The following is a 27,708-nucleotide window of genomic DNA, read 5'->3' on the forward strand; positions in this document are numbered from 1 at the left end:
AGGGGGAAAAGTAGATACATCATACTACTACGTGTATGGACAGCACTGTCCACATAATGTAATGATTTATGGTTTTGATAGTTTTTCCATTTTTTCTGTTCTATTTTGCACTCGGGTTTCAAGGCACTTGGCAGTTAGGTTTGGGTCAAGCATCTTGCAAAACTTGACACTTCTATGGATTCATGCAGTCTGACTGGCTAAGACTGAAAGAGGGGTTAAACCCTGATGCTCACTCTGTTTTACCTTTTCTCCTCTTTGGTTATTATTTGTTTTTATTCCCAAATTCCTGCAATTTTTCTTTAATATGTCTTTAATGACTGCTGGCATTTGGAGAAACATTATTTTTTGAAATGCTCTATTGGAACAACTTGTTTTGAGGGGAAACATATCACACTTTAAGAAAGAAACAGGATTATAAATCTTTTTTTATTAGTACTTTGAAAGCCTAAATGAGTGCTGAAGCATCTGAGAGAAGTTTGTTTCCTCCATCAGGTCCCTCAATGGGGACTTTGCTCACCTTGACCCTGCTTGTGTTTGAGAATCTCTGTGAAGGACAGACGGCGGCCTTCTTATACTATGAAAGTGGGGCAAAGTTTTAACAGCTGTTGATTGATGAGGAAGTTTCTCCCATCTTTTACACTAGCAGGTCTGAGCTGGTATTCTTAGACTGACCTGATACACACACACACACACACACAGTGCCGTCTTTGTGTAATCATTTTTCTGAAGGAGGTCGGTGTGTCTTTTTGCTGTGTCGTGATGGATCAACTTTTGATGCTTTATTTGTCTTTGGTAACTTTGAGCAAAGTTAACCGAAGTGAACGAAAGTGATGTCTCACATTGCTGGAGGAGGTTTTTTTTACTATTATTTTCATCTTCTTCTCTCTCGTTCACCTTGAGGAGCTTAGCAGCTTATCATAATGATTTACTTCTGTTTCCCAGATGAGATATTTAGGGAGAAAACCCGACATGCAGTCTCACATAATGATTGACAGCACAAAGTGAAAACAAGCCCAGGTGTTTTTTTTAAAAGACGCCAGGGAACTTTTCTCCTCAGGTGACAGAACTTTGTGGAATATTAAAGAGTATTAAAAGCATTTTGATTTTATCAGAAGACAAAGTTAGATATTTTTACTTCTCTGCGTCTTAGAGTTAACAGACTAAGATAAATTTGTAACTGTCTGCGACCGTGTTCTCCAAAAGTGCTTAATGTACCTTTAAAGTAAAAATTTTGAGTTGTTTAAGGCACACATAAAAAAACATGAAAAGACCTAAGTGCATGGTGGAGTTACACAGTTTTTCATTATTGTTGGTGAGGGCTTCCTCACCTCTCCATGGACGATGCCATCACCATCACCCTTCATAGAGCACTGAGAACAGGAAGAGTTATTTGAGGATGCTCTTCATGGACTACAGCTCAGTGTTCAACACCATAATACCAGACATCCTCACCACTAATCCTGGATCCCTGTGTAGGGCTGCGTTCTCAGCCCCCTACGGTATGGCCTGTACACGTATGACTGTGCACCAACCCACCCAACCAACAGCATTATCAAGTATGCCAATAAAACCACCGTGGTTAGGCTCATATCTGTAACATACAGGGCGGAGGTAGAGAACTCATCCCACTGGTGCTCAGAAAATAACCTGAAACTGAACATCTTTAAAACAAATTATTATACTGGACTTCAGATTAGAGAACTGATAGAATCTGTCTCCACCTTAAGGTTTCTGGGCATCCACATCTCCGCTGATTTCACCAGGAACCACAACACCAACGCCCTGGTAAAGAAGGCCCAACCTTGGCTGCATTTCCTCCGAATCCTGAGGAAGAATAACCTGGACAAGAAACTGCTGCTGGCCTTCTACAGCTCCACAGCGTGCTCTCCTACTGCCTGGGTGTTTGCTACGCAGTTCGCTCTGTGTTGTGGCGTACTGATGATACCAAGTTTGTGCTCCATTGGATGATGAGAATCAAACTTTTAATAGATCTGTATGTGTTGGTTTATGGTACACATCAACATGTTAAATGTCCCCCATTGCTGATAGGAATCTCCCAGAAGGCTAATCTGTCATTTTTCCTATCCTCCCTGGTGAACTTTATATGCTGGTTCAACTAGTTTATGTGATCATTATTCCACAGTGGACGGTTAACACAAGTGCTACACAAGTTTGAGCGATACACATTGGACATCCTGGGCCTGAGCGAGGTAAGATGGACTGGAAGTGGGCGACAGTGACAAGAAGATCATACTTTACGCGGGACATGTCACTGATCACATTAAAGGTGTGGGATTAGCCGTATCGGAACGAGCGCTGGCCGCACTGGCCAATTGGTGACCAGGCTCTGAACGACTGATCGTGGCTAGATTTATTTCCGCCCATGCGAAAACCACAGTGATTCAAGTTTATGCTCCAACCGAGGACGCTGATGACGTGGACAAGGACGCCTTCTACGACGAGCTTCAAACGGTCCTGGACGAGGTGACCTCATTCATACTCATGGGCGACTTCAACACACAGATTGGACCTGATTGAGATGGCTTTGAGCAGGTGATTGGCCTGCATGGATCTGCCGCAAACACCAACGACAATGGCCTGTGATTGATTAGCTTCTGTGCGGTGAACAATCTTTGCATCAGGAACTCATACTTTCGTCATAAGCAAATTCATAAGAAGACGTGGAGAAGCCCGGCTGATCAAACAGCAAATGAGATCGACTATGTTTGCATATCGAGGCGATGGAGGTCAGCTACCGCTGACGTTGTCACTTGGCGTGGCACGGATGTTGGCTCTGACCACTATCTTGTTATGGCAAAGATCCAGTTGCAGCTCAAACGAACAAGAGAAGATGTTTGGCGCGTGCGCCCTTTCGACGTTGCCAAGCTCAAGGATTGCGATCTCTGCGACCAATATAGTGTCAAGATCCAAAATCGCTTTGCTGCCTAAGATCTGGAGGCGCACTGGAAGTGTCTTCAAACCGTCGTGGCGGCCAGCGCCAAGAATGCCATTGATCGGCGAAGAGGGACCTTCAAGGAACGTTGGATCCGAGATCGAACATGGCAGCTAGTCGATGAACGACAAAGAGCGAAAATTGCCTGGGATCAGACGACATCAGATGAACAACAGCAAGCCGCAGAGGAGCGGTACCGACGCCTCGATTGGCAGGTGAAGCAAAGCTGTTGAAGGGATGAATGCGAATGGGTCAAGCCGAAAGCAAACGAAGCACAGGAAGCTGCTGATCGGAACAATACGAGAACGCTATTCCGGACCGTGCACGATCTTACCGACACCTTTTCGGTGAGCACTGCTGATGGTGAGCACAAGGGTTCATGTAGAGGTCCACATGCCTGACTGTTTTTGGGAAAGAGGGCTTGGTGAAGAAGCACTGTACAACAAAAATAAGGTCAAGGCTTGAGCCTGAATGCACCACAACCCTCCTGTGGACTCATGATGAGCAAGATGGTGTTCCACAAACTGTGGCAGATTCAGTTGCTCTGGAGATAATGGCCAGAGTCCATATGGAGTAGGCCTGATTTCAATAGCCATTTTATTTGGTTAAATCTCTCTGAAGTGATGTTTTGTCTCCCTAACGTCAAATTAACTTTATTCTACCCTTACCTAAAGTTAGCCCAATAACTCTAACTTCCACCCCTGTTTAAGACCCTCCATGGTTTAGGATTAGGTTTAATTGATTTTAACCAAACCTAATCCTAATGCAATGTTAATCTAGCCTTATGCTAAACGTACCTAATACTTGGCAAGTGTATTCTGGTCTCCTCCCACTAACCCTTATTTGCATTTATGTGACTTGATTTTACAAAAAGGAGGCTGATCCTCCAAATTCTGACTGTGCTAACGGATTTATCCCCACAGTGTCAGTAATACAAGTGCTCACCAAGGCCAGTGCGTGTAAGTTATCTCGCAACCACACGTGTGAGCAGGAGGCTGGCATTTCCAACCCCATTTAAATTCCAATATCAGGTCTGTACAGCTTATCATTCACACCAGTCTGACAGCTGTTTTCTGTATGTTGTTTATTCACAGAAACTGTAATTAGACCAAGTTGTTTGGTCAGATGTCAAAAAAATGTGTCATTACACCACAAAAGTGTGTGAGTTTTTAGTGGTTTATAGCAACATTTAAATAATAAACTTTTTTCGGTTGAAAAATGGTTTACAAAATAAAAGCTTGTCCTCATTAATATTCTCAGTGTCACCTCTCCTCTGTCACCTCTCACTCCTGCAGAAATTAAACTCAGATTGGATGCTTGCCTCCCTGCTTGGTGGAGTAAATTAACTCGGGGAAATTGAATTTTTGGGGTCTGTAATATTTCTGGCCTATCAGTTGATGATTCGTATGTAGGATGGGTGGTGGGGTATCAACTTCAGCTGTACAGCACCGGTAGGATCATTTGGTTCATTAACAGCCCAATATCACAGAGATTGTGATTAATAATTTAAAGGATAATGATAACCACTGATAACTATCTCATTCCACCCTAGTTATGTACTTCACTACAAAACACGCCCCGTCAGGCAGTGGAAGGTACTACAAGCAGGCTATATTTACATCATTGAAATGAGCTTAGAGGGAAATCTCAAAATCTCACATCATCTGTTGTTCTGTTCTTTATTTCTGTGTCTGTGCATGCGTCTGTGTGTGTTTTAAAGATTCTTCTTTCCTGTGCTTCCCATGTTCCCTCAGTCATTGTTTCAATGTTGTTGTCTGTATTAGTTTACTCGTGGTCTAGCCCAGCCACTTGGGGGCACGGGCATGGGGGGTGGTGGGAGTGGTCAGGCTCAGGTAAATGTGGAGGGTTGTGTAAGGGAGAGGAAGATGAGAAGAGAAGGCAGTGAGAAGATGGAGGCAGTACTTTAAGGAATTCATGAATATAGAAAATGAAAGAGAGAGAGAGAAGGATGAAGGATGAAGGAGGAGGACAGTTAGTAAGAACAGCAGTCCCCAACCTTTTTTTGTGAAACAGACCGGTTTATGTCCGGCAATATTTAAATATAAAGTTAACGAGGCATACCATGAAACTATGGGAAAGAGGTGTTGAAGCTATGAAAAAGTATTTGCCCCCTTTGCTCTTATTTGTTTGAATATTTTTTGGAAATTACAAACACATTTTAATATCACACAAAGAAGAAGCTATCTAAACCTAACTGCCCCTACTGTAGTAGAAATTGCTGTGCCAGCCTTACAGCAAGAACTGCAATCAAGCATTTGCGACAACTTTTTTGTTGGGGGGGGGCAGGTTGGGGCACAGATTTGGAGAAAGGTGGCAGATGTAATTGGCAGATAATGTTTAAAAAAAATTCTACCAACCATTAGCCATAATTCAATAACCCTGTAAACCTAATAACCGAATGCGCTTTTAACTCTTATTAGAATGAGATTTTAACCACTACGGTGCAAAGTTTTTAGATACTGCGTTGATAAAGTACAAGAGATACAATCAGTCAGTGTTTATTCAGCAGTTAAGGACATCAATATTTGCATAGTATTTTTACTGACATATAGTGCACATATGTTTTGGGCAAAAACATTTTTGAATATTAAAATACGAACATTTGTAAGAAACAATTGACAAATTAGCCAATGCCAATGCAAAACTTTATCTGCCTGTTACAAAAAAAGAAGATAATCTCCTCACAAACTGGTGTTTGATTTTGAAACAGGAAAAATGTGGGGAAACAACTGAAAAGACTAACATTTGAATAAAACCTGAAAGCAAGTAAATACTTTCTATGCTGCCTTATGGTAAACTTTGGTAATATTGATGTATAAAGAACAACACTGGCTGATGATGAAATACAGTCAGCTGGCATGGTGACACTGCCAGTATTAACCTGCAGGACTGGACTGGGACAGAAAATCGGGCATTTTGACTACAGACCGGCCCACCAGGTATTAAAGCCATAAAGACTTTGAATGAAAACAAACCCTGTTGTGACAGTGATGTACAGTCTTTTTGGTATATGTATGATTTCTATACATTTTACGTCAGATAAAAACTTTGGTTGTAAGATTTAGATAATTATTTAATAAAAGCTAGATATTTTAAATTAAATCTCACCACATATCCAAACCGACATCATGACCAGCAGCTTTTACAGCTGTGGCTCCAACAAACATCAGCTGATACTAGAAATTAATATTAAATAAATTCTAACAACAGCTGATCAAACATGCTGATGTTGTTTAACGTGACATCCGGTGGTTTCCTCTTTCTGGCGCAAAGTGGGCGATAAATAAACAAGAGAGAAAAGCCGATCAGCTGATCATTGATCAGTTTCATGATTGAAGTAGAAACAGGAGAGAGAGGGGAGAGAATGAGAGAAGAAGAGGCAGCTGTGCAGCGTAACGCCAGAATAACTCCAGCTTTGTGTCTTTTTTTCATTATAGCGAAAGTCCGGGACAAACTGCGTCTCTTCTCAGCTCAATACAAAACGTGTAATATTTTCTCTGATTGAGGGACCATTCCATTTTTTTAAGGAGCCGTTGGCAACTGTACTAACTAACCTTATGAATAAAATAAAGTTCACTATCAGTAACATCATAGCACCCACCCAGCTGTATAAAAACTCCGTCAAGCTGGCTAGAACGCAGTACGAGTTATTGCAACTGACGGTAAAAAGTCAGCACAACGAAAATAAACTCCACCTAAACTTGGTTTATATCTGACCCAGATAGACTGCAGGTCATAACTTCTTACCTGAAGTTCAGTTCACCTGACACTCGGACTGGCGGCTGCCTCGGGGCTCTCCTCCTGCCTCCCCTTCCCTCATCCACCTGCTGGCCTCTGTGGAAGCCCCGCCATAGCCACCACCAAACAACTGAGTTATTTTTACACATCGACCTGCATCTGGCCAATCCACCACCTCTCATTGTTCATGCCATTACAAAAAAAATAAAAAATAAGTCACCGGGCATATGCCCGGTATGCCCGATGGCCAGTCCAGCTATGTTAACCTGCAACCAAATCTGCAGCTCCATACAGCAATGTTACGACTTAGATTATATCTTATAACTCATAACTCTTATGTTAGCTGCCCTCAGTAGCATACTGTCTGATATATTCGACGGCTGCAATAATTCTTTAAGTGTTATTTTTTCCTTGGTATTCTAATTTCACCGAAGTTTACTAAACTCAACAAACTTAATATTACTTACCGGGACATTTATTCTGTCCTCATTTTCTTTCACCGAAAAATTGTTTCCTGCAGTGCCGTCTTTCGTGCTTGGCTCTCCTACCTTTGCTAACGTGATGCACATAGCGCAGAAGCCGATGCTGCATTCACTTACACTCGGATATCTGAGCTTCACCGTGAAAACATAATCGGACATTTGATATTTGATTGAATTTTATTGTTTTGCCTTTGGGGTGGCACCTGGGGTGGCCAGTCTGGTTGGGGGGGTGGCCTGTGCCCCCCCAGGCCACCCCGCTGGACACGCCACTGCTCTTTAATATCACTGTGAAGGAATATTGGCCCACTCTTCCTCAGAGAATTGTTTTAATTCAGCCTCGTTGGAGAGTCTTTTGTCATAGCCCAGCACAAGTACTGTTTTACTTGAAGGCTCTAACTCTGACACCAGGATGGGTTTAGCGGACCTTTCTCCACCCTTTGGGTGGATCAGGGACCTCCCACACTTCAGCCAGACCAACTGCACCTAAAAATGGACAAGATTAGAAATGAGTACATCAGAGGACCGCCTCAGATTGAGTGCTTTAGAGGAAGTTAGAAGAAAAATTCCTCAACAAAGGAAACACAAATTAAGATTTTTGCCTATTAAACAAATTTCAGCTGCTCCCACATTCACTGTTGGTTGCCACACTGGATGGATCCACATGTTTAATTTAGAAGTTTGGTTGTTTGTTTGTTTTTTACATCGGATGCTCATCCTGACGCGTCCTTCTCATGGTGTCTCCTAGTCTTAAACCACGGGGCTTTCACTTATTAGGTGACTGTGTGTGTAAATCACTACACTATGGAGTCATTATTCCACAAAGGAAACAACCTTGTGTTATAATTTATCATTAATTTAAATTCATAATTTATTGACTGAAAAATGATCATTTCTGTTAAATGCATCAAGCCAGTATTTGCAGATTTACACACTGTCATAGATCAGGTTAGCTTTAGATCAAGTCTGGGGTTAACATTATGTAAATTAAAGGAAAATGAAAAGGAGAGGAAATTAATTTTTCCTTACTTTCCTCAGTCTAACTCTAAGCTCTCATTCATCTTGTCTCGTTTGAAAAGGAAATCTTATTTCTTCCTCCCTGCTTAACTGGAAAGGATGCTTTGCTCATCCATGCTACCTAATTCAAATCCTTCCTATTTAATTCCTTCTTAAGTAGGAAAACTTCTTGCTTCCTGAACTTAAAAGGCTGTTTTTCCCTCTGATTTTTTTCCTTTTTCTCCTCATACCCAAATCTTCCTTTCTGCTTCCTCGCAGTACATTTCCCATTGCACTACTGTTTTTACGTCCTACATTAGAGGCTTTCTTTCATTCTTCTTACTATGTTCTCATACTATATTACTTAGCTTCTTTCTCTTCCTAGCAGAGAATCTCCTGCCTGTGTATTAATGTTAAAGGCTTTTTGTCTTTGTCATTTGTGTCTTTTCACACCAACTGTTTATGACACTGTGTTAATGTCATACTGTAGAAAGAAAATTCATGGACATGAAATGTGTAATTTTAGAGCATCGCAATTCTCAGTGTGAACATTTCCTCTCTTTCCTCAGTTTGTTTGTAGTATTATATTTATTTGCAGCAGATTCAAAATTCTTTACCATTCACATAAGGAAAATGAAAAAGTATTAATGAGAGATACACAAAGGTACACAAAGACTAACATTTTTAAGGTGTGCTACGTCAACAGAAGAGCATTCTGAGGTTTAGCAACAAACACTTATGTGGTACAGGACAGACGTCCCGGCTACAGATGTCATCATGAGAATCTGCAACTTTGAAGAGATCAGAACTTTTAAAAGGCTTTCATTTTCTAAGAACAGTGAACAAAACCTTGGTCTCTTTACCTTCCACATAGACTTTGTGTAGTGTTCTGTTGCAGAGTGTAGCAACTCTGATTAAACACCAAGCTAAACCTTTGTCACTGAATACAGGAGTCCGAGTAGAGTTGACCTTTTACCCTCAGAATTCACAAGCGGTGAAAACTGTAGATGAAAAGAAATACAGAATAGAAAAAATGACCATGTTTACATAAATATTGCATTACGAAAGAACTCAAAATATGACTTTACATCTTCGTATTAGCTTGAGCAACAGTAATGATCATCAAAACGAATGCCTTTTTTAACACGTACAAATCAACCTCCATGAATCACAAATAAAATATAATTTTTAACAAATACCGCTATTTATGCCTTTTTAACACCTTCACCATGAAATATATACACTTACGACGTTGCCTGAACAATGTTCCCAAGTGGATGGCTGTGGATAAGCCTCAGAGCAAGACCGCATGTCCTCTCCCTCTTAGAGCAACCAGGAAGAGGAATTAAACAGGAAATGAATTAATAAGCAAACATTAAAGATAAATGAACATAAATGCCTTTGAGGCATCACACTCGCCGCCTGGCCTATGTGAGGCCACTATGAACTTGAATGAGTCCAAACAACAGTCCTTAAATCAGTCCTTAGGCAGAAGAAGAACTACTTCTGCAACTGGCCCTAGGAAGGTTCTTGTGTCACCTTGGTCAGTCGTTTTTACCTCAACCTTTCTCACATGTCCATCCTTCCCAGGAAAAGTTGCTGTGAGTATAGCCATGGGCCAATAGTTGCAGACAGTCCAATTGTCCCTGAGGAGAAACAGATCCCCAACCTGAAGGTTTCTGCGTGTCACTGTCCGTTTTTGTCTTTGTTGTAAGGATGGTAGGTATTCTCTGCTCCAACGGGCCCAAAACTGGTTTGCAAGCGCTTGAACCTGCCTCCATTGTTTTGTGAAGACGTCCTTATCTGTGAAATCTCCAGGAGGAGGTGGAACTCCTGATTTCTGTGTGGGGAGCGTGGCAGGTGAAAGAATGAAAGGTTGGTGTGGGTCTGTAGACGCAGGTAGGAGTGGACGTGCATTGATGATAACTGTGATTTCTACCATTAGCATTGACAGCACTTCATGGGTTAGGCGACTCTTTTGCTGCAAGAGCATTGAATCAAGGATTCTCCTGGCAACACCAATCATCCGTTCCCATGAGTCTCCCATGTGGGAAGCATGTGGGGGTCTGAAGTTCCAGCTACATCCTTGCTTGCTGAGGTACCCCTGTACAGTATTGTCCATCTCCAACTCCTTGCTAGCTCCAATGAAGTCGGTCCCACAATCAGACTGGAGTTCCTTTGCAGGGCCTCTGACAGTGAAGAAACACCTAAGAGCGTTTATACAGCTAGATGTGTCCTTAGACTCAATCAGCTCAATGTGGACGGCCCTTGAACTCAAACAACTAAACATCATGGCCCACCGTTTGCTCTCTGCCTGTCCTCCTCTGGTGCGTCTGGTTACAACAGACCAAGGCCCAAAGACGTCAAAAACAACGTATGTGAAGGGAGGGCAAACCTTGAGATGTTCCCTTGGTAAGTCAGCCATACGTTGTTCTTCCGGTCTCCCACCCAGCTTCTGGCAGATTACGCATTTGTGTAGGACTGAATTGATTAGTCGCTTACCACCCAAAATCCACAGTCCAGCTGCCCTTACTGCGCCTTCTGTGAGATGTCGACCCTGATGTCTCACCTGCTCATGGTGATGTCATACGAGCAGTAAGGAAACGTGGCTGTCCTTAGGTAGGATTACTGGGTTCTTTTCTTCACACATAAGTTGAGAATGTTTCAGTCCGCCTCCAACACTGATGAGACATTCCTCCAGATGAGTAATGTATGTGTGTACCTGTGGTCGAATCTCTGAGTCATTTTCTAGGTCGATGAGCTCAAACGTCTCACCAGTTTGTGTTGTTTCTGCAGATAACTGATGCAGGAATGAAGGTCCGGTGAACCAAGAACTCTGTGCCAGATGGGATGCAGGCAAAGATCTGGATGCATGGTCTGCAGGGTTTGCTTCCGTGCGTACATAATGCCATTGTTCTGGTCTGGTAGATTGTTGGATACGTTGGACTCTATTATGGACATATGTGTAGAAGCATTTTGTCATATTACAAATGTATCCGAGTACCACCTTACTGTCTGTGTAGAACCTGACAGCATCCAATTTCAGATCCAGCTCCTCCCGGATGAGATCTGCCATTTCTACTTCAAGGACAGCAGCGCAGAGTTCGAGCCTTGGGATGGTTGGTTCAAATTGGGGTGCTAATTTGGCTTTGCCCATAACAAATCCTACTTCCACTTTTCCATCCTCCTGAATGGCTCTCAAGTAAGCGATGGCCCCAATGACCATAGTTGAGGCATCCGAGATTACACACAACTCTGTGTGTACAGCTTTGGGGAGTGAGGTTGATGTGTATGCACGTGGCACATGAAGCTCCTTTAGGACTTGAAGAGAATCTCTCCCATTTCTTCAGCTTGTCCTCTGGGAGAGGTGCATGCCAGTCAGTCAGTTCCGAAGTAAGTTCCCTAAGAAGAGCTCTTCCCTGGACTGTGACAGGTGTCAGCACACCCATCGGATCAAAAACACTATTGATGATAGAGAGGACTCCACGTCGGGTGAAAGATTTGATAATAGTTGATGCAGAGAATGTGAATGTATCTTTTCTGATCTCCCACAGAAAACCCAGGCTGCACTGCATAGGTGCTGTCTCCCCACTCAAATCCAGATCCTTGATGAGTGGGACACAATCTTCTGGCAGGAAAGCTCCAGTGACTGCTGGACTGTTTGACACAAACTTGTGCAAGCAGAGGTTCGATTCAGCCAGTGAAGCCTGAGTCCGTTGGAAACATTTGTTGGATGTCAGCGAGGATAGCTACTCTCTCCCTTCAGAAGCGTAGAAGGACACCCAAGAGAGAATTGTTAAGGTCGGGACCAGTCAGAAGCACGTCATTGAGAGAGACCCCGCAGTACTGAGCACTGGAATCAAAAACTACCCTGATTTGGTTGGGCTTTTGTGGGTGGTAGACTTGGTTTGCAAAAGGCAGTACACAGCTGTTTCACACCTTAAGATTCACATTCCCTTGCTACCTCCCAGAGTCCTCGAAGAGACAAAAGACTCTTTCCTGTGGAGTTGTCTGCTTCCTTACTAGACCCCCCACCATTTATCTTACAGTATGAGTGTCAGACATGTTAATACAATAAAATAATGTGATTAATACCTAAATGAAAGAAATTCCTATACAACCGCCATCTTCCCCGGGAGGGGACATGCATCGAAGGCGTTCGGAAAGGGAGGGGGGATGAGTGTGTATCAGTGTGTGTGTGTGTGTGTCCAAAATTCAGCTGAGACAGTGTCCTTCGCCCTGCCAGACTAAGTAAACAGTCTTCCAGCCAACCCAGGTGGCCTTGCATAAGGGAGGAACAGTCTAAGCACAGTTTGTTGTCAGGGTGTTTTTGTTCAGCTCCAGCCTTGAGACCGCAGCTGGCGCTGAAGTGGTAGCTGCATGAAGTGATGGTGGTTTTTACTTTAATGTGAACAACTCATGTGAGTTGTTCTAACAGTCCAACACTGGTTTCTCAATCTCCTGTTGGAGAGCTGTGAGCTTCTCCATGATGTTATCAAACTTACGCTCCGTGATGTTGTCCTTCTTGTGCTCAAAGAGCAATTTCTGAGAACTCACGACCGCAGTGGGCTTCTCCAAGGTGTAATCAATTTTCGCTCAGAGGTCTTATTCTGAGTGTTCACGGCAGCCTTAAGCTTCTCCAAGATCTTATCCGTGCTGCGCTCAATGAGCCCATTTTGAGAACTCACCACTCGTCCCATCAATTCAATCCCAGCGGGCAGCCTTGTGGGGTTTTGAACAGTCGATTCCGCTTTCTTTAATCTTCGATAAGCCAGGGCCAAGCCAGCTCCGATCAGCAAGAACCCTGTTATCATGGTTCCGAAAAGGTAGATATCTTCAGCACTCAGGCTCACCCGAGCCCAGACTTCTCGTTGAGAAAAGGAGAGGAGAAAAATGCGACCGCCTTCGCCAAGAGCCAAAGAGAAAAAAAAACGAATAAAGCTGGGGTCATTTTGCTTCCTCGCCTCATGACACACAAAGTTACAAAAGTAATTGAAGGGAGGAAAGCAACCGTTGTTCTCCTCTTTGTACCATGACCCAGATGACACCCACTTCTCCTGGAGCCCATATAGAAGCTTGTCTACTGTGGGTGCAATACCTCTGGAGGTGTCTAGATACGACAGACTGGTGAGATATCCATCCTCCTTGGCACCTTGTATCTCCATGAGCAAATCCCCAAGTTCACGTAATCTGATGTGATCTTTGGCCATAATTTTTGGAAAACTGTCAAGTCTCTGAAACAGTGACTTCTCAATCATCTCAGGGGCACCATAGCAGCCATTCAGTCTCTCCCATGCCTTGCGCAGAGCCAAACCAGCATCATTCACGTGCACCAAGTGTATGCATCTTATTTGCTGTCCAGACTCTTTTCCTAACCATGAGGTCTAACTCTTGTGTTTCTGTAAGTTGAACTTCAGCCACGGCATTAGTGGATGAGGACCGCCATGCACGGAAATTCTTTGGCTTATCATCAAATTGGTACAGTCCTGACGTAACAACATCACGTCACGCCAAATACTGTGCAAGAGGGTGTGGTGGTTGTGACACGCTCATTGAAAGCATATGCCGGGGTGTTTGTGACTGAGCACCTATATATTTGCGAGGGTTTGTCCTTTTGATGTCAGTCTTTGATTCAGCTTTGGTCACTTTAGACAGATTTGTTGTGGGTGGATGTGTCCCATCACCCGTTTCAGTCATGGGCTTGCTATTCCTATGTTGGAATTCCGCTAAGCTTGCAGGTGGATGCCATGTTCTGAAACGATCTTGTGATTCTGCATAATCTACAGATTTAACAAGTGGGACACATACTGGTGCAAAGGTAGACTGATTCTGATCATTATGAGAGCAAACATATTCACTAATATGTTGCAATTTAAGCACACATTTTCTATATTTCCATGCATTTCTGCTACATCTTCTAACACCTGTGCTTCAGTGATGGCTGCGTCTGATTCACGATTTAATGTTAGCACTTCCAGCTCTGTATCCATTCTAGCAGTTTCCAACTGATTTTGAGCTTATCTAGTTTTCCTTTCTGCTTCTCTAACACCTTTTCCAGTTTTAATTTAGCCTCCTGGCTAGCATATGATGCTCCTACCTTAGCAGCTTCTGCTTTAGCTCTGGCACGAGCCGCACTTACAGATGATGCTGATGTCATGTTGCTCCTGGTATTTGATACCGATGACTTGTTGCTTGCTGCCATCTCAAACGGATAGGAACATCGAGTGCCGCCTTTTCACTGTAGTGTTCTGTTGCAGAGTGTAGCAACTCTGATTAAACACCAAGCTAAACCTTTGTCAATGAATACAGGAGTCTGAGTAGAGTTGACCTTTTACTCTAAGAATCTTCATTTGACAAGCAGTGTAGTGTAACTGTAGTTGAAAAGAAATACAGAATAGAAAAAATGACCATGTTTACATAAATATTGCATCACGAAAGAACTCAAAATATGACTTTACATCTTCGTATTAGCTTGAGCAACAGTAATGATCATCAAAACGAATGCCTTTTTTAACACGTACAAATCAACCTTCATGAACTACAAATAAAATATCGTTTTTAACAACTACTGCTATTCATACTTTCTTAACACCTTCATCATGAAATATATACACTTACAGCGTTGCCTGAACAATGTTCCCAAGTGGATGGCTGTGGATAAGCCTCAGAGCATGACCACATGTCACTCTCCCTCTTAGAGCAACCAGGAAGAGGAAGTAAACAGGAAGGAGCGTGTGAAAATGAACCAATACAGGTAACTCACCAGGAAGTGAGGTTATTAGCAAGTTCACCTTCAAAATAAAATCTTCTTACTTAACATTTTTGAAAACCCTTTTACTGTTCTTTCTAACTTAAATACATACAAATGAATTATTTTAAAGATAAATGACATAAATGCCTTTGAGGCGTCACACTTTGCATACTGCATGGATTAGTCCCAGTGTGTGCGCTCGAGCTATGCTGCATTTCCCTATGTCAGTACGGACATATCATCCACAATGTAGTCTTACTGTGAGCGTACCCTATTTTGTCCTTCATTTTTCACACTGAAGAGGACTGTATTTTTTTTATTTAGTAGCCCTTCAGATGCAATATTGTTCTGTAATTTCTCTTCCATTAAATTTCAGCTTTGAATAATTCAGATTATGATACTCAAACACAACTATCTGTTTTCCACAAACTGAAGTTCTGATTTCATTAACTAAATATGTAGAAGCCCATATGTTGTTAAAATCTCTGCAGTGTGCAGCCATCTTTCTACTAGCAAAGGCACATCTTTCATAAACTCATGTTCCAGTGCATTTACAAGGAAGCTGCTTTCACTTACACACGTGTATGTACGTAATTTAATTGATGTAAAAAGATAACAGGTAGATAACAAAGTTTGAATCCTAATTTCACACTGACCTCTGCTTTATGCTGTCATTTGGCGTCTGAGTGGTTGTTATTTGTTTCATTTGGTGACTCGATCCCGACAGTTCCTGATATTCCTGTTCAGTGTGAAGAGTATGAATGCCTACAAAGAAATGCAGACAAAGATTCCTCCTTATCTTATTTTCATGATGGTTAAAACCAGGAGTGGCTGCATACATACTTGAATACTGGGCCAATACTTTTTCATAGCACTGTAGCTTCAACAGTTCTGTCCCGTAGCTTCATGATATGCCTCGTTACACATCTGCACATCCTCCTTGTTCTTAAAGGCATGATGGTGTTTGATTTGTTATCCTGGCTCTCACCTTCTGACAGCGAGGTGGGCAGAGGGCCACCTTTTTACATTCTCAGTCTGCTGGGAGCAGATGGAGGAGGAGACACTGTCACCTCCTCTCAGTCATACATACTGAGGTGACAGAGCCAGAGCAGATTATTCTCCACGGAATCACACTTTTCCCACACTGAACACACAACACTGCACACTGGGTTTGTTATAGATTGGAAATTAGAAGGAAGTTTATAAAGCATAGTCAAATAAGCCACTCACCAAGGTTGAGTTGCAGGTGGTTGATGTGTCTGTGTTTATGTGGGTTTGTGTGTGTCTTTGTGTCTTGTTTCCCTTCCTTGTGTTTCTTCCATGTTTCCACGTCTACCATTTTTATCCTACATTTCCCCAGTCCGTCATGTGTTTCATGCCCTATTGTTACAGCCTACGTCTCATATGTTCCTGTTTTATTCTGACAGTCTCAATGTGTTTAGTTTTGCTTCCTCTGTCTCGTTGTGTGTAATTTGTCTCAGCTGTGTTCCCCATGTGTTCTGTTCCCTTCTCAGTCCTCCTGTATTTAAGCTTATTGTTTCCCTTTGTCCAGCGTTGCATTCTCCCTCATTCCCCGCCATGTGTTCTGCCTCGCTGCCTGTTTACTTTTTTATATATATTCCAAGTTTAGTTAATAAAGTTGTATTTTTGAGTTCATTTTCACCTCCATGAGTCTGTGTTTGGGTCCTCTCCTGCCTGCTTCACATGGCCAGTTCATGACAGATGAAGTGATTTATGAAAAACAAAATGAGTTAGATTTGGGAGCACAAGCTTAAATGTTATTGTCAGATACATAATTCATCCACTTCAAAAGGAAATAAATGCAAATATGGGCCTGGACTCTTTTGAAGTTTTCAAGGGGGCCCTTCAAAACTTCAATGAGGTATTTGTTGTAAAAACGTTGGTTTTGTAACAAGTGTCTTCTGTGAAACCTGCCAACAGAGTATATTTTATTCTGAAAAGAACAGAGAAACAGTGAGACGGTCCACAAGTCGTGCGTTTTCCTCTCTTACCAACATCAGAATAAAGTGGAATAGAAACCGATATAAAGTCAAATAATATAAACAAAATCGCAAAAAATCATAATTCATGGGTGATTTTATTACTTATGGGAGGTGCCACCTTGTGGCATAACTTGAGCACTTACACTACTCTCAATCTGTCAGAAGATCAGAAAATTAAGGCCTTTATTTAACGAAATTACACACAAAAACTCTACAAAACATACAAAAATTAATTACAAAATGCAACCACATATCACATGGTATTACTTGTCCCCTCCTTGATTTGTTTCCCACAGCAGGTTCAGGATTTCTGGCCTTTGGTGCTGATGTCTTGTCGACTTGAACATGGACAGATCATGATTTCTCTAATGGGAATCAGCTGTGTTTGATTTGTCTGACTGGTGTTTGAACAGAAGTGTTTTGGCCTTTGATTTCTCTCTGACAGTTTAGAGCTGCAGAGGCAGCTGATGAACCAAATGCTGTGTTCAGGCTCCAGAAACAGCTTTGTACTGTTGGTCTGTGATGTCAGGCTGATGAAATCTTGATGTAACAGGAACCCTCAGAGCTGTTTCTAAAGTATACAATAAACACCATCAAGACAACACATGCAGTACACACCGAGGGGCCCACATGTCTGAGATCACTAATAGGTCCGTTTTTCCTTGTTTGGAATTCAATACAAATGATCATGTCGGTGATTTGAGTAACATGTTGATCATCTGAGAAACTCAGGATTTGTTTGTGCTCGTTAGTGGCAAACGTCATCTGTAAAAAATTTCATTCTGCTCTTCTGATGGTGTGTGCTCGTTAATAAGGAGCTGCTGATACAAATACACATTAGCCAAAAAAATGGATCTGTAGGAACATTTGCTATCTGTGTTAAACAAAACCTTTACAAAGCTTATTGTATTTCCATTGACTGGGTTCAGGGTGACTTGAGCCTATCCCAGTTGTCGTAGAGTCTTATGTACTCCCCGGCAGGTTGCCAATATATCACACGGCTAACACAGACAGACAACCATGCATGTGGTTTGAACCCGCTTGCTGTGAGGCATTAGTGTTACCACCACCCTCTGGTTGCAAAGATAAGTTCAACTGTATAGAAGAAAATGAAAAGGAGACTATTTACCTTTCCCAATTAGTTTAAGTTCTTGCAATACAGCATGTCGTAAGACCTGGATCTGGTAATCTTTAATTAATTAAATTAATCTTTAGTTTAAAATCCACGATGAATCAGGTTATGCTGTAGTCTACCTTCTGATTACAAGTCAGGATTAGACATTAGTAACCAACAGGTGACTTCACAGTGGCTGCCATCTTTTCTAATCAGTCCATGCAAGTGACACATAACTCAGTGTCTTGTGTCTCATACAGTCCAGGAGAAGGATCCTATAAACGGTGCTGCCTTCAGGGTTATTCTGTAAATGTCATCTGATTTGGTTTAATGCATCACTGATAATTACATCAGATGAGCCTTTAGATGCATCTTCTGTTTCACTTTCACTTTACTCTTCATTGTCCTTCAAACATTGATTTTACATTGCAAACACTTTTGATGAATGAAACCAGTCAGAACAAAGTGTGCATGTGAGAGCGTGTGAGTGCGTGCATGTGCGGACAAATTTTGGGCTACAAAGCAGTAAACCAGGGACGGACTGTTAAAATGAAGTGAAAACTGTTTGGTTTTACTCCTGGTGGATTTAGAAGATGGGGTAACATTCAGGTGATAGGAAGCCTTTGGAATACAAATGGGAGTGAGTGCAGTGTCCCCTATAGAATACTAACGCTATAACGCTGTGCTTACTCGTATAATATGTGAGCAGAAATGCAAGTCTTTATTTGAATTTTCCCCCCAAAGTCAAGCTGTTTGAGTCAGCTTAGTGTCAGTGCATTTACAGGCTGGGATTCATCCAGAAAGTCTGTAGCGCAAAGACTGGAAACACACTTTAGCTGTTGGCTGTACTAAACCAAAAGATAAGCCATTAATTTTAGGCTTTGTTGAAATTGTAGGTGAGATTTTAAGGGGTCTTAGAAAGAATCCCTCCCAGGGACTCTGGTGTTGACCTGATTGATTCTTGGGTAATTTAGCAGGTACATATCAGCAGGTATTGCCTGCAGTTACAAAAAGCAAAAACTTCTGTTTAGCAAGAGAACAGATGGTGTCACTTTCACTAGCTGTGCTGTTGAGTGTTGGAAAGAGCACTTTGAAGAACTCCTGAATCTAAGGGACTTGTTTTCTATGAAGAAGAATTTGTCAATGCCTGTTTTGTTGACTCTGTGAGGGCTTGTAATTGTTGTGTAATTGTTGAATTACATGGTGCTATGGCCACAACGTGTGTCTCTTAGCCCTGTACACTGGGAAAAGCTGTGCCAATACAATCGAATAGCATCAGACTTGTTATTGGGCAGTGGGCTTCAACAAGGCCTCCTCTGTTTACTTTGCGAGTGTGTATGATTCTGTATCAATCATTCAGTACTCAATAATGATAAGTAATCAAAGTCAAATTCTGACAACATTTGTCTTTAAGTTAATCAACTAAACGACAGCAAGAGATTCAGTTGTGTTAACTTTTTGAGGTCTGCCAACATTTTGGTGTTTACGTGTTATTAAAAGCAAGAAGCTGGCTTTTATTCTAAGAATGACAAACACAGTCTTACAGTGTGGCTTAGAGTCTGGTCATACGTGAAGAAGTAGCATCCACCATTTCCTCAGATTTCATAGTGACCAATCTTCTATTCACTTTCTCAAATGTGCTGGTCTTGTTCTTAAAGTTAGACAACTTTGTGTGTCACAGTGATCTCTTCTTTGTTTCAAGTGTTTTTCTAGTTATTTTCCTGTTGTTCTCGGTCTGCGTCTTAAATAACCAGAGTTCTTGAAGAACACCAGCCCCCTCCTTTTGTGTCTGTCTCAATCATCGGCCTCCTGTCGTGGCAGAGCAAACAGCCTGTTCCTTCATTAGCCGGCTGTTGCTCTCCCGCAGGCTGAACTTCACCCTGAACTGAGGATGAGGAATAGAGCACGAGCTAATCAGACTGTTTGGGATCTCCCACCGTCTGTACAGCCACGTCATCAGTCGCAGGGCTTTATATGTTTAATGTTACAAACCTCCTATTATTTTTTACTGTGACGTCACTTCAGGTAAGAGGTAAATGTAAGAACCTTTATGCAAGCAGGCAACTGAACATAACACACAATCACAATCAACACCCAGTGTTTAAGAAACATTAATGTTACAATTCTTAGAGAATACAGTTTTCAGTTTTTAAACAGCATCAAAATGACAGAATGATTATTTCCTGTTCCCTGATTTCTAAGACTTGAGAAAACATTTAAAACAAAACAAAATATATTATGATTATTTTATAGGGATGGGGTAATCACCAATGTCAACCTCAGAGGGTATCAGATACTACAAAATACTCTTATACTTCAAATTCCGTCAGATATCTTGATTCACTGGCTGTGGAAATACTGAACTGAGATACAATTACCGTATTTTCCGCACTCAAAAATCTGTCAAAAAATGTTTTAGTATGACTTTGGTAAGCTACGAAGCCGCACCTCTTGATGGATTGTCGGAGCATTACGGCTACCGTAGTCAGGAGCCTTGCGGAGTAATCTGGGTCCTAAAATCCGTCGGCTTCAGGTCCCAAAGTCAAACGAACACTGCGGCATCACTGAGAGTTAAACTGTCTAAATTCTTTCATCTTTAATAAAATGATCAGCGTTGCTGCTTTACCAGGTGTAACAATTAATTTTAATGCCAGGCATCCATGAAAACAGGATTTATTAAATTTAACGGAGTTAGAAGTTAGCAGGAAGTTAGCTCGCTAGCTTCCACCTAAACATGATATAACATGTTCTGACTGAGAGATTTCTGAAAAAATGAAAACGTACAGCTCTGCTATCACTTCCAACATAAATGAAGATGGAAAACTAAACAGCAGTGACGTTTGTAGGGTTACTGAAGTTGGGCTAGCTGGTATATAATGATGTGCTACGTGATCGCTAGCGACACAGCTATGTTAGCATAACATAGACTTAGACTTAGTTCCTCCTACGCCGGGCGGCGCATCAGGCAGCTGATGATCTCCATCGATGTCGGTCAGCAGCAACTGCTTCAGCTTCATCCCAGGCAATGTCGACAGTTCTTAGATCATCCATAAACGTTCGACGCCATGTGATCTTTGGTCGGCCTTGCTTTCGCTTGCCAGTGCGTGGGAGCCATGCAATGGCAATCTTGGCTGGGTGATAAGGGGGTAGACGTAAAATATGGCCCGCAAAGCCGAAGCGCCTTTCTGCAACAACAACATAACTTAGCATAACATAAACACAGTGAAGTTGGAGGATGAACGCTACCTTTTTTCCACTCGATAAAAGTTAACGTGAGGGTTCCCGATGGACAAATGCAGTGTCGGTGTGGAGAGACAGAAGAGATTACCCAAATGCAGGACTTGCAGGCAGATTGAGGATGTGGATGGTGTTTATTATAAGCACATAATTTGAGTGAAACTGAATGACTGGCTGACTGAACGGAAGCGGGAAACACACACATGGATTAGACAATGACAAGACAATGAACTGGAGGAAACTTAAATACACAGCTGAACTAAATCTAACTAATGACACAGGAAGTGGAACAGAACATAATGCACAGAGAGAAAAGGCAAACACAATAAAACAGGAAACATATGGAAAATAAACAGAGGCAAAATCTGAACTGAAAACACTGGTCAACGGCCCAGGAACCCTGACATCTCTCAGTCAAGAATGGGACACTGAGATGTGTGCGACCATCAAACTCAACATGACCTTATTTTTTTCTTAACACCAGCTGTGTTGGGTAAGTTACTTTAAATTAGTAACTTAGTTACATTACTAGTTACTTCTATCAAAAGTAACTCAGTTACTTCAAGTTACTCGTTACTTTCAAAGTAACTAGTTACTAGGGAAAGTAACTTTGGTTTTACTCAGAATTCTCTTGTTAATGTGTTTCTTCCATAACTTTGCCAGTCTTCTAGCTTGCTTACTTGCCACAAGTGCACTGTGCCACCTACCAATAGAAAGGAAAAGATAATGTGCATATTTCCACGAGAGAAATCCCACGCCTGGACCGTCATTGACTGCTGCCATGATTCTAGCCTACGTCACAGCGTCATGTGCGCCTTTTACATCCAACACAAAAACTGCAGTCGTGGTGCTTTCGATTGTACTCAGAACTCAGAAATTCTGCCTTCTGAATAGGAAGATGTAGGTAACACCAGACTGCAGATGAGCTGCATACAGGGCTGGACTGGGACAGAAAATTGGCCCGGGCATTTTGACTAGAGACCGGCCCACCATTATAGGAAAAATCATAAAGCCTTTGAATGAAAATAAACACTGTTGTGACAGTGATGTACACTGTTCTGATGGTATATATGCATCAATCTATCAATCGTTTGTTGTAAGATTCAGATAATTATTTTTTAAAAGCTAGACATTTTAAATGAGAATAAGAAAGAAAAGTATTTCTTTGTGCCCCCCTTTCCCTGTTAATGCCCTACCTGGCCCCCTGGCAACACTTTGCTAGACCCGCCCCTGCACAGTTACCAGCTGTCAGCTACCTAAAAAAGGATCCTGGTGTTATTTGTCTCTCAGAAACAGTTCATAACTTCCCTTCAACTCATTCATGTCACCTAAAAGGTAAACCTGTTTCTCCATCACCTGTTCAGCTCTGATGATTCAGTAAGGACATCTCCTGGTTTCATCTTCATGTTTCCCTCTCACCACATATCCAAACCATATCATGACCAGCAGCTTTACAGCTGTGGCTCCAGCAAACATCAGCTGATACTAGAAATAATATTAAATAAATTCTAACAACAGCTGATCAAACGTGCTGCTGTTGTTTAGCGCGACATCTGCTGGTTTCCTCTTTCTGGCGCAAAGTGGGCGATAAACAAACAAGAGAGACGATCAGCTGATCATTGATCAGTTTCATGATTGAAGTAGCAACAGGAGAGAGAGGGGAGAGAATGAGAGAAGAGGCAGCTGTGCAGCGTAAACACAGAATAACTCCAGCTTTGTGTCTTTTTCATTGTAGCTGAAGTCCGGGACAAACTGTGTTCCTTTTCACCTCAATAAGAAATGCGTAATATTTTCTCTGAATACGAGACGATTCCGTTTTTTACGGGACGGTTGGCAACTCTAATAATTAACCTTATGAACAAAATAAAGTTCAACATCAGTAACATCATAGCACCACCCAGCTGTATAGAAACTCCGTCATGCTAGCTAGCACGCAGTACGAAAAAGTCAGCATAACGAAAATAAACTCCACCTAAACTTGGTTTATATCTGACCCAGATAGACTGCAGGTCATAACTTCTTACCTGAAGTTCAGTTCACCTGACACTCGGACCGGCGGCCGCTTCGGGTCTCTCCTCCTGCCTCCCCTTTCCCTCATCCACCTGCTGGCCTCCACCACTTGCTAATGTTACTGAATCTGTGGAAGCTCCGCGATAGCCACCACACGAAGTAACGAATAACGAGCCTATCTAAATCCCAGTAACGAGTAACGCGTTCCTGATTTTGGCATAATAACTAGTTACTGTGCTCGTTACCACAATAATAACGTAGTTACTGTAACGCGTTACTTAATAACGCGTTAGTCCCAACACTGAACACCAGTAACAAGTTTTGTCATGTTTTCGATGTTCTATTGTGAATGAAATATTGGCTTATGAGATTAGAAAATTTATACAACCTCTCCACTGGATTGGATTTTAAATACACACAAGTCAGACTTCACTTTTAATGATATACAGAAATGCACAATAGTTCACACACATTAAAAAATATAAATAAAATCTGAAGTAAAACCCACATAGATCAGAGCTTGTTGAAAGAGAACACACTGCTCTCTGTGTGTTTTCAAGTGTGTGTGTGTGTGTGTGTGTGTGTGTGTGTGTGTGTGTGTGTGTGTGTGTGTGTGATAGATGTAGTGTGGAGCTTCAGGTAATAATAGCCATGATGGATTCTCACCTGGCTCGGCGAGCTGCGGCTCACTCGAGGAAGATAAAGATGCCCTGCAGCCCCGAAGCTCCTCCCGGCTGCTTTGCTTTGAGTCGAGCACGAGCCCAGGGAGATATTAATGACATCCCTGCAAAGTCCCAATTTCCAGCAAGCCTCCCTGATTCCCATCACACCATTGGTCACTGGCTAACAATACTTTTAGTCTGGTAAGAGCATCAATCTGGGCTGTACCAACTGAGGCGGTTAAATCCACAGGGAAACCATGTAGAAGTGTGCGTGTGAGTAATTAAGGAGAAATAACATCAACATGTTGGATGTTGCATTAGTTTCTGCCGTGCAACAGTAGCAGTTTCACTGCATCATGACACGGCAACAAAGTCTCTGCTGAAACAATAAATCAGTTAATAGAGTAACAAAATTATTTTGGATACAAGTTTGGACATTTGTCCAAAATCAAAGGAAGGCACCTTGATAGAAACCACTTTGGCTACGTTCACACTGCAGGCATCAAATCTGGTTTTTTTTACCCTATGCGACCCATCATGGTATGACAGTGTGAACGGCACAAATCCGATATTTTCAAATCCGATCTGGGTCACTTTCGTATGTGGTCCTGAATCAGATACATATCCGATGTTTTAGAAAGCGACTGCTGTGTGAATGGTCATGTCGCATTAAATCCGTCTTTTACGTCACTGACACAAGACAGACACTAATTATCAGCGCCGGAAAAGCGCCCGATAAGACATCGCGAACGCTTCCTGGCCATCCAGTGTAGATGTCAGTGAAACTGTTGGGAAGACAACGTGAACATTTTATTTGTACTGTATAATCGGCAGATTCTGACAGAAATCTGCAACTATCCTTTGAAGCACTGCTCCTCTCTAAAACAGCAATAAGGATAATTATTAGGTTATTTACATTATTATGTAAATAACAAAATAACTTAAAGCAAAAATTGGGAAACGTAAAGTCTGAAGTCTTTATATTAAGGGCCATCAGTCAAACAATACTGTTTGCTCTAAACAGAGCGCATTGTGTGTGACGTCTGCTTTTGCGCATGTGGGCCGCTTTGAGCATTCACACTAGAGCACGTTTGCTGTCGCATTTTATCTGTAGTGTGAACAAGCTGACAAAAAAATCGGATTTGATCAAAAAATCGGAATTGAGCATTAAGATCTGCAGTGTGAACGTAGCCTTAAACACTCCCTAAATGGACCAGAATATGACAACGTGCCATTTCAATATTTATGCTGCCTGTTTGTCCTGTGTCAATTGTCTCTCTCTTGTATCTTGCTGCACCCTACCTGGACACCTTCAGTCCTAACTGAACAATTGCCCAAAGTGTTATTTCTTTGAACTTTCTTAACGTTTAAAAGATGGAGTATAAAAATTAAATATCCTCAAATAAGTTTTGTAGTGATGATCAAAACATTTACTATTAGCTGAAAATGAGCAATAGTGGAGAAAATATGTTACTTTAGATCTCTTTTACTTTGATGTGGTTCTGTCTGATGACTGTTTTTAAGATTTAACTGTTCAACCATGCAAGCCCATGATTCTCACATTAACAAAGGTTCTCAAATGCAACAATCTTTTTTGGTCCTGTCAGAAGGTTAACGTAATCTTCGGGCACTTTTGTTTTTAAAATTATTAGAGACAACCATTCACATTTATGGGCAATTTAGACCCCCAATTAACCCCTACAAATTGCATGTGCTTTGACTGTGGGAGGGAGAGAAACCGCACAGACACAAGAGAACATGCAAACTCTGCATACAAAGTCAGGTGATGGAGTTGAACTCAGTGCTGCTGTGCTGCCCTTGGTTTTTATTTTTATTTTTGAAAATGACATTAAAACAAAATATTCTTAAATGGCTCAGAGAAAAGGATTCATTTGATGGATTACTGATCAGTTCATCACTGAATCCAAAATGCTGCAGGAGGAGTCTTGACGGGGACTAGAAAGAGAGAACAGATTTCTCCTGTATTGGCTTCCCTTCATTGGCTCCCTGTTAAATCCAGAATCTAATTTTAAATCCTGCTCCTCACGTAGATCATCTTAAATAATCAGGCCCCATCTTATCTCAGTGACCTCATAGTACTGTATCACCCCAATAGCGCACTTAGACTGGTTTACTTGTGGCTCCTAGAGTATTTAAAAGTAGAATGGGAGGCAGAGCCTTCAGTTTTCAGGCCCCTCTTCTGTGGAACCAGCTTCCAGTTTGGATTCAGGAGACAGACACTATCTCTACTTTTAAGACTTTTAAAATGTCCTTTTTGCTAAAGCATATAGTTAGGGCTGGACCAGGTGACCCTGAATCCTCCCTTAGTTATGCTGCAATAGGTGTAGGCTGCCGGGGGTTCCCATGATGCACTGGGTGTTTCTTCTTTAATCACCTCTTTACTTTTTCTTTTCTCTCTCTGTGTTAAGACCATTTAGCATTAATCATCACTTTTGCCCCGTCTCCTTCCACTCAGCACCACCTGGTCAACACAGATGGATGAGCCTTGTTGGGCCAGAGATTTCTTCCTGTTAAATGGGAGTTTTTTCTTCCCACTGTTGCCAAGTGTTTCCTCATAGGGGGTCATCTCATTGCTCTCTATTATTGTAGGGTTTTTACTTTACAATATAAAGCAACTTGAGGCAGCTGTTGTGATCTGGCACTATATAAATGAAACTGAATGGAATTGAAGTAAAACTTTAATGCTTTGATGGTACTCCTGTACTCTAACCACATTCGCACTAAGGAAATCGCTGTAGCAAGTGTAGCCCACAGTGGATCCATTTCATAACATATCATAGGGTACCTCTGGTTTTGTCAGTTGTAGATCTTGGGTGGTTGGAGCCATTTGAGTAATATGTAATAGCACTGTAGGCATGACATATGTATAAACTAGTTACAAAAGAGTGCGTGTCACAGTAAAGACAGAGGTTAGAAACTAAAAGTGCAACAATAATGAACAGTCCAATAAGTTATGTTGCTTTGCAGAGATCTTGTTCTGGGGCAGCAGCAAGGACTTTAGATCCATTTTTCTTGGCATAGCCAGCGCCACAGCCTGCGGCCTTTGCAGGGCAACAAAGATATTTCAGGTGTTGTACGACTCTCCTCGGGGACCAGCAAGCCTGCCTCTTTCTGTCTCTGCTGTCCTGCTTTTAGCTCCCGTGATTTATTCAGTCTCTCCACAGCTGCTTTCACTGCTGCCGTTCAGATGAGAGTCGACTGAACCATCGGGATGAATGAACAGCTGTTACACCTGCTTGCTGTTTTACTCACACACACACAAGTTTCTTTCAGGCTGAAGGAAAAAGGCACTGTGAGCTTTTATAATTGTATGCTTTAAAAAACTGAAAACCATTTAAGATTCAAAATAGCTTGAATGTAAAGAAATGAAAACTTAAAAGAGTGTAAAGCATCAAATGGAGTGCCCTTTGTTGTGAGTGCAGACCCCTCTGAAACCCTAACCTGCCTATAAATGCATCTACACATCAGATCAACGCACTCCACAACTATCGTGGTTGACCTGTTCAGCACCGTCGATTTTTCCCATGCACATCTGGGCAGCTAACCGCCACACGGATTTATCAGCAAGAACATAACAATCATTGTCTCAAAGTAAGAGAAAATAATGATCTCATCAATATAAGGACTCATAAATATCAGCAAATTCCTGGAGGGACAATGCTGAAACCTGACATGATGAAAGTTGTGAGACTAAAATGTTTGCACCTGAAATAACCCGTGATC

At 41.8% G+C, this 27,708-nt stretch overlaps 2 protein-coding genes across 3 annotated transcripts in view; one reads left to right on the forward strand and one right to left on the reverse strand.

Annotated features, from left to right (window-relative positions):
* LOC102311338 (nuclear receptor ROR-alpha A) overlaps positions 1-27,708 on the forward strand; it is a 186,344-nt gene that overhangs the window by 58,625 nt on the left and 100,011 nt on the right. The gene's annotated exons all lie outside the window — the stretch shown is intronic.
* Positions 9,540-14,908, reverse strand: LOC121815912. Of its 2 annotated transcripts, none has more exons than XM_042228919.1 (2): positions 14,806-14,908; positions 9,540-14,435 (listed from the first exon to the last, which is right to left on the reverse strand). In XM_042228919.1, exon 2 carries the CDS (start codon positions 10,610-10,612, stop codon positions 9,665-9,667), a length of 948 nt encoding a protein of 315 aa, XP_042084853.1. In that variant the 5' UTR covers positions 10,613-14,435; positions 14,806-14,908; the 3' UTR covers positions 9,540-9,664. The 2 variants fall into 2 exon arrangements, with proteins under 2 accessions (XP_042084853.1, XP_042084852.1); XM_042228918.1 differs by having other exon boundaries at positions 9,540-14,558.

The sequence above is a fragment of the Haplochromis burtoni genome, unplaced genomic scaffold (genome assembly GCF_018398535.1).
Source record: "Haplochromis burtoni strain Fernald_Lab_line unplaced genomic scaffold, NCSU_Asbu1 Contig_365, whole genome shotgun sequence".
Taxonomy (NCBI): domain Eukaryota; kingdom Metazoa; phylum Chordata; class Actinopteri; order Cichliformes; family Cichlidae; genus Haplochromis; species Haplochromis burtoni.

Coding starts and splice junctions, on each gene's coding strand:
- LOC121815912 (XM_042228919.1), bottom strand. CDS start 10,612: ATGGCTGACTTACCAAGGGAACATCTCAAGGTTTGCCCTCCCTTCACA.